Source organism: Episyrphus balteatus, chromosome 3 (assembly GCF_945859705.1).
Source record: "Episyrphus balteatus chromosome 3, idEpiBalt1.1, whole genome shotgun sequence".
NCBI classification, from domain to species: Eukaryota; Metazoa; Arthropoda; class Insecta; order Diptera; family Syrphidae; genus Episyrphus; species Episyrphus balteatus.
The window spans coordinates 11,753,776-11,764,098 of NC_079136.1; the positions used below are offsets into that span (position 1 = coordinate 11,753,776).

The 10,323-nt window shown below is 31.0% G+C and overlaps 1 protein-coding gene and 1 non-coding gene across 2 annotated transcripts; one reads left to right on the forward strand and one right to left on the reverse strand.

The window, feature by feature from the left end:
• Positions 1-3,465: 3,465 nt before the first annotated feature.
• Trnaq-uug (transfer RNA glutamine (anticodon UUG)) lies at positions 3,466-3,537 on the reverse strand. Its single transcript has one exon. It is a non-coding gene; the product is annotated as a tRNA-Gln (tRNA).
• Positions 3,538-4,615: 1,078 nt separating this feature from the next.
• LOC129913445 (muscle-specific homeobox protein tinman) lies at positions 4,616-9,754 on the forward strand. The gene is made up of 3 exons (XM_055992134.1): positions 4,616-4,946; positions 8,614-9,140; positions 9,231-9,754. The coding sequence occupies exons 1-3, from the start codon at positions 4,777-4,779 to the stop codon at positions 9,752-9,754; spliced, it is 1,221 nt and encodes a 406-aa protein (XP_055848109.1). The 5' UTR covers positions 4,616-4,776.
• Positions 9,755-10,323: the final 569 nt, after the last annotated feature.

A 10,323-nucleotide genomic window follows, 5' to 3' on the forward strand; every position in this document is an offset into this window, starting at 1 on the left:
TCCGCTAACTTCAGTCTTATTTTAGCGAAATTTTGAATAACAGAAAAACTGTTAAGGCGTATAAAACCAAGCATTTAGAGGTCAGCTAAACCTTTTGTTTTTAATATTTTCAGATACTATCCGCTAATTATTTTGGCGGAAAATTCATTAACTCAAAAATTTTGCGAGCTACAAATGTTTGGCTTTCGCAGCAAATTAGCATTTAATTAGCTTTAAGCTACAATTAATGAGATTAAGTTTTTTGACCCCACCACAAAGTGTCCACAAAAGAAAGTCTGTTTTGGTTATTTAAGTTTTCAAAATGTAGATACTTACATTTTATTTTTTTGCAGAAATATCGATGAATGAATATACATCAATCGATCCTTTTCTATTTGAAGTTCGATTTCACAGCGAGAAATGATAAAATCAAGGTTTGAGAAGCAAGAAATTGACACTGAAAAAAAAAACAAGTTATCGGATCTACATACTGTATATGAAAGTAATGTTGGAAAAATGTTTTACAACTCAATAAAAAAAAGTGGTTGGGGTCGAAATTCTGTGTGTTGCAAAATTCTGTATTCAAAATACTGTATGCCAAAATACTGTATGTCAAAATTCTGTATGTGCAAAATTCTGAAAGTAAAAATTCTGTATACCAAAATTTTGGTTAGTCAAAATACTATATTTCAAAATTCTGTACATCAAAATTCTGTATATCAAAATTCTTTAAAAATGCCGTACAAAATATCGTTTTGATAGTGTAAACATTATCAAAACGATATTTTTTACAGCATTTTTACAGAACTTTGAATTACAAATTTATTTAAAAGTGGTTTTATTATGACTTTCCAAAAGATGAACTTAATAAGGTAATGTGCATAATCTAGGTACCTTATTAGGAAAAGGAGAGAGAAAACAAAACTCTACACTCAGTGGCGTACGTTGAGTCGCCGGGGCCAGGGGGTAAGACTAAATTTTTGGGCCCCTTTGATATTTGGGGGCCCCTTAGTTACAAAAAAAAAAATACGTATACGCCATACGTTTTTTTTTGTATGGCTTATTTATTTTTAGGTTTATTTTAATGTTTTAATATGTTCGTAATGCATTTTGCTTTACTTACTTAAAATGTCTCTCATAAAAAATTGTTTTTAGAGCCCCAAAATTAAGTGCTTACAGGCCCCTAAAATATAATATAATTTTTTTGGAGCCAAGAATTAATAGGTATTGGGCCCTCTGTTCCGAAGTAATATTCGGAATACCACCAATAACGTAATGTTTTTATTTTGGGCCCTGATGTATTTATGTTGGGGCCCCTGAATTTATATTTAATTTTCCATTTGATTGTTTTGAACCACTTTTGAGGATCCTCAAATAATATTTTTTTGCTTTTTTGGGGCCCTATAATGTTTTATTTGTGGTGGCAAAGATTTTTCAAGTAATATTTTTTGGGGCCCTAAGACAAAATTATATATTTTCTTTAAAAAAAGCAGTTTATTTTTTTTGGGACCCCTGGGGTAACCTTTTTTTAAAATCAATATACATATATTGTGTGGCTATCAATGCATTATACATTACACTGAATGACATAATTTGTCTCCCTGGTTACTTCGTAACTCAATTTATACTAACAGTTTAATTCTCTGCATTGTTTCCAGTGGGGGCCCTGGGGTCGGTCGGGGGCCCCGGGTTACCACCCCGCTTGCCCCAAGGGAGTGTACGCCCCTGTCTACACTTAATTAATTCTTTTTCGTTCACCTAATTTTCGCTCTTAAACTATTTATCGAATTCTCTCGTCTTTTTTGGTAAATTAAAATTTTTATAAATGTATTATAGTAATTTTTTGTTTACTCTTTCTAACTTTCTCTTTTCAATTTCTCTTCCTCTCTTTTATGAAAACACAATTTGATTTCATTAATGAATTTTACCCTCACCAACCGCCAAAAGTTTGGAACCACATTTAAAAAAATTTATGAAAATCGATCAAATTATTGATTTTATCTCTATAAGAATATATAAGAAAACAATATAGATAGGTAAACAATTTTAATGAAATAGTTAACTGGATCAGAAAATAAAGAAAATTTCCATTTTGTAACTTGGTTCCAAATTATGTTTGTATATAATTACGCCTTTACTGTCAATAAAAACAACACAATCATATTCAAAATTAGTATTATGTATTATTATATCAAATTAAATTTTTTGAAAAATACTGTATTGAAAATACAGTATTTTGCCGTACAGAATTTTACAAAACAGAATTTTGCATGTCAGTATTTTGTTCATACAGTATTTTGACCCCACAGAATTTTGTCGTACAGAATTTTGACAGAATTTTTTTGTTGCAAAGTCGGGATTTTTCGAAATTTCACAAAAACTGCATTAAATCGAAAACCGTAAGGATTTGGGATGAACAAGTTACCAAATTCTGAGAGCCCTAAAGTTGGCCTATCAGCATATTTCGTTTGATCCATTACTTTTGGGACACCCTGTATATTCAGGTTGTGAACTGCACGTATTACTTTAAAAAATTATTCAAGAGTCTTAAAGCCAGAGAGTTCAAGCTTAAAATTGCATACTTATACGCCTTACGAATAACCAAATTTAAATGCCAAAATATTTAAGTCAGTTAAAAGCTGTGTTTTTTTTTTGGCATAGCTATCCGTATCCGCAGTTGGCGTTTACATGCATTAACATGCAGCTGCCGATAGGAATAGAAGCTAAACCAAGCTGCGGAAAGAATTTTGACGAAGGGTATAAGCTTACGTTTTCCTTTCTCTTCGTGTACGCATATACATTTTTGCTAAATGTTGATATTTATGTGGCAATAAGGAAAAACAACATAAGTCAGTTTTTACAACTTTTCAGGAGAGCGTTTTGAAAGTTTGGCTTCCCATAAGAAGTCAATGCTAATGTCATTTTTCTTTTACCTGTAATTCATAAGCCGCTTAAGATAAAAATATGAAAAAAATATGATAGATAGAATCGCTTATTGTGCATCAGATTTTGTAAAAATCTCAATTTCGACATAAGTTGACTTATGTTGTTATTCCTTGTTGCCACAGTTGAGAAATTCTACTGCGGACAGCTTTGCCAAAAAAGCACGCCTATTAAAAGGTGATCAGGAAACTCAACTTAACTTCAATCACAAAAATTATTGATGAATTAATAATTTTTCTGACCCAAGCTACTATCTTTCCTGCACTAAAATTTTTAATTATATTTCAAATTTCTGAAAATACTAAAATTAAAAATTAAACAAAAATTGAACTTTACCCAAGACTTAGCCGTATAAGCTAAGTACCTACTATTTATTAAAAGTAAATTTTTAATGTAAAATAACATTTTTTTTTTGTTATTTTTCTAGCAACGCTATGCTACTTTATTTAAAACTTATGCCTCCTTATCCTCTTCATTTTCTTTAATAAAAACAAAAACAAAATTTGATTGCTGACTTGCAAAAAATAAAAAGATTGATGATCAAGGTTCTACCGAGATTTGAACTCGGATCGCTGGATTCAAAGTCCAGAGTGCTAACCATTACACCATAGAACCGTATTGAAAAAACCAGTAAAACATAACAATACAAAAATAAGACAAATAAGTCAGGTAGATTTTCAAAATATCATAATGTAAATAGAACGCAAATTCATTGAAAACAACTGGGTAAACAAATATCATAAATGATCATGTTTAGTAAACAAGAAATTGTAGAAAGCTCATAGATACTCAAAAGTATCTAATCGTGACAATAAATAACTCACTTGAATAAGAAGAAGAAAACATACAAATTTAAGAATTTTAAATTTTGTAGACATAATGCAAATCTAACATCTTTTTCGCTATGAGTATGAAATCAAATTCTAGAGTTAAGCATTTCATTGGTTTGATGAAAACCCAGGATTAAAACATCATCATTTTCTCAAGTATCACAGGTACACCACTCTTGAAGTCAACAGTATAATAGATATAGCAATTGCTTTGCTACTTACCTCAGAGCTCCTTAACTCTCTAAAAAAAAAAAACACTTCACTCCTCTCAATTGTATATTGGCTACTTGAAGTGATAATTCCTCCACACAAATCGCAGTAAAGAGAGCTCCCGCAAGCACTATACAGACCACAGACACACAAGTGGCAGCTTTGCTGAATTGGTTTCTAAGTGTACCATAAACCCATCAATTGACAATTACACCAATTTTGTGCAAAAATCGATAAAATCAGTTCAGAAATAAAAAAATCCAAAAAAATTGCATATCAAATATAAATATTTGTTTACCAAAGACCAAAATGTTCCCCCCTTTTCAAAACAAATGTATTCCCATATCAGAGGAACAATTTGGAATTGATGAAGAATTCTTATTGGCTCGGAATGCTGCCATTTTTAGAAGGCGTTTCAGCATCGGTATTCCATTTTTCATATACAAAGCAGATTAATGGTTCTAAAAATAAGGGATGATGATGGTTCGGTTGGATGAATGGAAGAACAAATTGGTGAGGGAGTGATTGCCTGGGTATAGACTTTAGAGTAATTTGTTTCATTCCAAAGGAATTTCTGTAGTTTTTTTTTTATTCTTTCGAAACATTTGAATCGATTTTCCGCATCAGTGCGGCGGTCAGTCTAGAATCCACACTTGTAAATAGAAGACGTAAACGGTTTTTGGAAACAAAATAACTAATAGTTAAACAATTTAAAGTAACAATACCGACACAGCCGTCGCGTCGCGATTAAAAGGATTTTTGTTATTGTGTAATGTTTATGAAGTGAATCGAATTAGAACAATTTAAAACAAACATGTTGCAACAGCATCAGCAACCACCTCAACAAGGATACTATGAATATAATCATCCAAGTCCTGGAAGTTTAACAAATTCAGACTCTTGCAATACGACGCCATTTTCAGTGAAGGATATTTTGAATTTGGTTAATCAAAATGAACCATACACTGGTTGCCATATGGAAAGGTGAGAATTTGTTTAAATTGAAAGTTTTTGAAAAAGTGCTTCAGAATCGATTTCTTTAATTTCTAACAATTTATTAAAATGTTGCCAAAGCGTATTTTAAATCTGCACAATTTGTCAGAAGTTTGATAATGTGATAAATGGATATGAAATCGTTGTTTAAAGTTACACTCCGAAGCACAAAAGTATACACTCTCTCTAGTTGAAAGACGTTAAGAAAATAAATTGCACTACTGGGGTCTCACGTACTTGCTCTTATGCTTAAAGTAACTATAATGTTAAAGCTTTTTATTCAAGAAATTTAAAATTTGATATTTTGAAGAAATTTTATAAGTAGTATAAAAAAATTAAATTTGTTTTTATAATTAATTAAACTCCGTTTTAAATTATCTTAAAACAAAAAACAAATATGCCATTTTATTTCTTGTATAAAAAGGTATTTTTAGAAAAAAATTTTCGAAAATTGTAGGAGCCGTTTTTTAAAAAAATAATTTTTTATGTATAAAATTTTTTTAACATTTTTCAAAAAAAAAGTTGGTATGCCATTTTGAAGAAATAATTAATTTACACATAAAAACTAAATTTCAAAATTTTTCATTGATCCGTTTTCAAAAAATTGATTTTGCAAAAAAAAAATTTGAAATATTTTTTAAAAATCCAAAAATGCGTTTTTTGAAAATTTTCTAAATTTTTAATATTATCTTTACTTACACACGTTTGTATAAAAATTTTCATTTAAATCGGGTTAATGTTGTACGAGATATTCAGAAATGAAAAAACCCGTTCTATCACAGGTACCGTTAATAACGGTACAAAAAATATTTTTTTTATTTAAAAAGTTGGCTCTTATGTGTAGTACTACACACAAAAATTTTAATCAAAATCGTTAGAGCCGTTTTTGAAAAAAATTAACTTTTCTATTTCCGTTATATTACAGGTACCGTTAGTTTTGGTCATAAAAAAAAATTTCAATTTCCCCTCTAGGGAATCACCAAAAACTGCTAACTACCAAGTTTGAAGAAAATCACTTCACTCGTTTAGGCTGCAGCTCCAGATAGAGACAGACACACAGACAGACAGACAGAATTGCCGGACCCACTTTTTTGGCATTCTCCATCATCGTAATGTCATGTAAAATTGTTATCTCGAGTTCGATTTTTTTTACGAATCCTAAACTTGCCCTATAGTACCTATAGCGCAAGTAAAAATATGTTTCAAAGTAATGTACCTACATTACACATGCCTTAAATTGTTTTTCTAAATCTCCAATACGACATGCACATGAACATTAGCGACCTCAAAAATCAGGTTTTGAGTTCGTTAGAACCTCTTTTTATTTTTATGGTCTAAAATGCAAATATTCTAAAAAGTCCTTCCACTTCCATAGGCCGCAACTATCAATTTTTAAAGTCGTTGGTGCAGCTAATGTTAATGATGCTTGGATATACAGGGTGTCCCAAAGTAAGATAATTAAAATTTAAGGGGTGTGTCTTAGTTATGCTCTATTTGCAAAGTTGATACCATTTAGCGATGATTTAAGAAAACCTTTACTTTGGTATGGCTATACCTACTCATGCAAATGATAATTTCATTGTTAATAAATGGTACACGCACAATGTTTATCACACATTTATCGAAAAAAAATTTGAAAATATGAGCAGCTTTTAAAATGAACCATTATTAACAGCGAAATTACCCTAGTTTACAAGGGTTTTGTTGCCGAAACAAAAGTATACTTTTCTGAATTTCCGTTTGAGAACATGCCAAATTATTTTAAACATAAATCGTAACGGTGTCTATAAGAACAATTTTCCATCTTTCAGGAGCTATTTTAATCTTTCCGATATAATCCAGTCAAATGAGGGTTTCACCTCGGAATGAATGTTAATAGAAATTTTTTTTGCTCAATATCTTCGTTTTGGCATTCTATAACATACGGTATGTTACATACCTCAAAAGTCTAGAAAAATCTAATGTCCGCGAGTAGCGATTTTCAAGGTCAAAGCGCGAAAGGAGATTTTCAAAATTAGCAATAATAGACAATGGTATTATATACACATATGATACATGTTTTCGAGGTATTTTTTAATGCTGATGCCAAATCAAGACAATCTGACGTCTCTGAAAAAAGTTATACCAGTTTTTCATCTGTCAACCCATATTATTATAACTGTTGCAAACTTACTACCGAAAAACCCTTAAAAGTTATGGTAGAGGAACCAAATTTTGCATGAAGGTTTTCATATCCATTATTATTAGGAATCAAAAAAATGCAATGAAAAAAAACATTCATATCTATGAAAAATTGGTATTTTTTGAAAAAAGGGGAAATTTTGGGATATGCACAAAAAAACATCCTGGTACAATCTTGGAATTAGTGCTAATAGGCTAATTTTTTCTTTATATGTTTGTTTGGATATTCTATAATTAATGTCAAAAATCTAAAAAACCCTTATTTGACTGGATTATATATTTTTTGAAAATCTATCATTATTTTCGAGAAGACCTTTAAATTTAAATTTAAGTTCTGGGAATAAATATTTTCAGAAATAGAAATCTAGATAAATTGTTTAATTATTTCTTAGTGGAAATGTGAAAATGTTCAGATAAAATATTTTTCAGTCAAAATTGAACGAATTATATTATCTGTTAAAAGTGAGGCTGGATACTTAGCTACTGTTGCTTATGAAAACCTTTGACGAAGCTACTGCTAATAAATGCAACCCTTTCATGGTTCGATATCAACTACGTGATAATGAAAACCAGAAAATCAGATATCGCACTTTTTTTTTTGCAAAAATGACGTTATTGTGTCGAAATTTTATTCAAGTCGCTTGAAATAATAAAAAAGTATAAAAAAAATTTCGAAAATTCACATTGAAAAAAAAAGTTATGACAGTTTTATATAAAAATCTGGATTTCTAGTTGGTTTTTATTCCTTCTATAGTTTATTGTTTATAATTTTGTAGTGTGTTCTTTAAATAAAATTTTAAAACAAGGCAAGTTTTTTGAGTTTATGCATATTAATTTTTTTTTTTTTCAATAATTCGAATTTCTTTTCCGATATTTACAATTCCGAAAACAGTTCGAAATATTTACCTATCAAAGATAACTTGAAATAATACTTTATACTTATACATAACTCCAATGAATTAATTTACACAAGACAAGAATGACCTAAATACATAATACTCAAAATTCATTTCGAAAAGCCTTCAGAGAGAAAAAAAATTATTCTATTTTAACCTCTTCGTCACCCTGACCCTAGTAACCTCTAAGTAAACAAAGATCAGCCGCATAATTATTTAAGAAACCCAAAAATAAAAACAAGAACAAAAGATTGAAAGAAGAATGACACAAAAACGGAAACTCGGCGGACGCTCATCTCAAATTCACATCCTGGTCAACACATGTGTGGAAGCGTACAAAATATCCATTGTTGCATATCCTTTTCTATTTTTTTTTTTGTATTTGTTTAAGGAATCACATTTGTTACACATTTAGGTAATGATGCATGAAATTATGTTTCAAAACTCACACTGTGTCTATGTGGTGCCATGTCCTTCCTATAAAAGGACATAAGTCGGGACCAAAATTGCAATTTTTTTCCTAACTACATCATATGTTGTCATCTCCACACATGTTTAATTGAAACAATTTTGTTTTTCAGCACCAGTCCAGCAGCCAATTTGTACCACGACTATGATCGCTATGCAGATCCATCCCTTGTTCCCCATGGCTACATCGCTCAAGGTCAGATTTACTCATCGTACGAATACAACAATAGTCCACATCATCCACATCCGCATCCACATAGTCATCATCATCCATCCTTGCCAGCATATCAATATACCCCACAATACTATCCCACAGCAACTCCACAAGGATTCACTTATCCCTATGCGGATATTCCCCAAAACAGTGGACATGCGCAAGTCCTTTTGAATGATGGCACTTATATGAAACAGGAAGTAATGCCAACGTCCTACGTTACCCCGTCACCAACGTTGGATTTGAATAGTTCAGCAGAAGTCGACGTATGCGCAAGCAGATCGTCGTGTCCTAGTTCGGAAAAGGAACCAGTGGCAACCCAAGTCAATGAGAGTCCTTGCAATGAAATCACTTCGCAACATGTGAAGGATCTTGAGACGATATGTGATTTTGATGATACCGATGACACGGATACAACACAACAGAGTGAGTTAAATTCTTGATCGTTTTTAGAACATTTTTTGATCCTTAAAAATTCGAAAAGGACTTTTTTAAAAATTGTTTTTCTCTTTACAGAAGATTCCACCCACGTGACATCATCACGTTCAGAATTGCGCAAAAATGGAAAACCTCGTGCGAAACGAAAGCCTCGTGTCCTTTTCTCCCAAGCTCAAGTCCTCGAGCTAGAACGTAGATTTCGTCAACAAAAATATCTTACCGGTGCTGAACGTGAAGTTATTGCTCACAAATTAAATCTATCAGCGACACAAGTCAAAATTTGGTTTCAAAATCGACGTTATAAATCGAAACGAATGGAATGTGATAATGGATGTGCTGATCCTTCTAGTGCCTCAAAATGCAGTCTTGATTGGAAAAAGTATCCAGTTGTTGGGGTATACGATTCGAAGAAACCATCTACAATAGATGGAATGACAATGCATATGCATGGGTCAGTTGGAATTGTTCCAGTTGCAACATCTTCATCACAACCTCCACCATATCCTTCAAATGGAGGTTTAAAGTATGAAATATCAGGGAATCATGAAGCAGATGTTCATTTTGTGAATGCCTATGAACCGCCAAAATCCTATTGGCTTTAATGAAATTTTATTTGAATTTTTTTTTTGTTAATTTTAATTTTGAATTATAGTGGAGTAACTAAAGCTCAAAAATTGGCAATATTAGGGAACCCGGCCGAACAGCTTAGATTTTGATGATCTTTTTTTTCAAACGTCGGTAATTAAAAATACTTTAAAGTCTATAGATTAAAAATTGCCGGTGTTGCCGTTTTGATTTTTTAAATTTTATTGAAGATTTTTGTGAACAAAAAAATTTTTTTTTCCAAAATTTTTCTTAAATTTCATAAATAAATTGATGCCAAAATATTGTCTAGGAAATTCAAGGAAAAAAAATATATGGGAGTGAGGGACAATCTTTCATAGTTCAAGCGATAGATGCAATTTTCTTATTAATTGACTTCAAACACAAAAAAAAATATTTGAACACAACGGCAACACCTACAATATTCAAATATACATTTTTTAAAAGCTAGAAGCTTAGTCATATATGTAAAACTAAAATTAAGTTAATTGAATGAACGGCTTTTGAAAGAATGGTAATTGAACTCAGATTTTTGAAAAAAAAAAATTATTGAAAAAATTTTAACACG

What these genes read in the sequence shown, in the direction of transcription:
- LOC129913445 (XM_055992134.1), top strand. Translation starts at nt 4,777, where the DNA reads ATGTTGCAACAGCATCAGCAACCACCTCAACAAGGATACTATGAATAT. An exon ending in ACTGGTTGCCATATGGAAAG is followed by an intron (nt 4,947 to 8,613) that starts GTGAGAATTTGT and finishes TTTGTTTTTCAG; the next exon opens with CACCAGTCCAGCAGCCAATT. An exon ending in CACGGATACAACACAACAGA is followed by an intron (nt 9,141 to 9,230) that starts GTGAGTTAAATT and finishes TTCTCTTTACAG; the next exon opens with AAGATTCCACCCACGTGACA.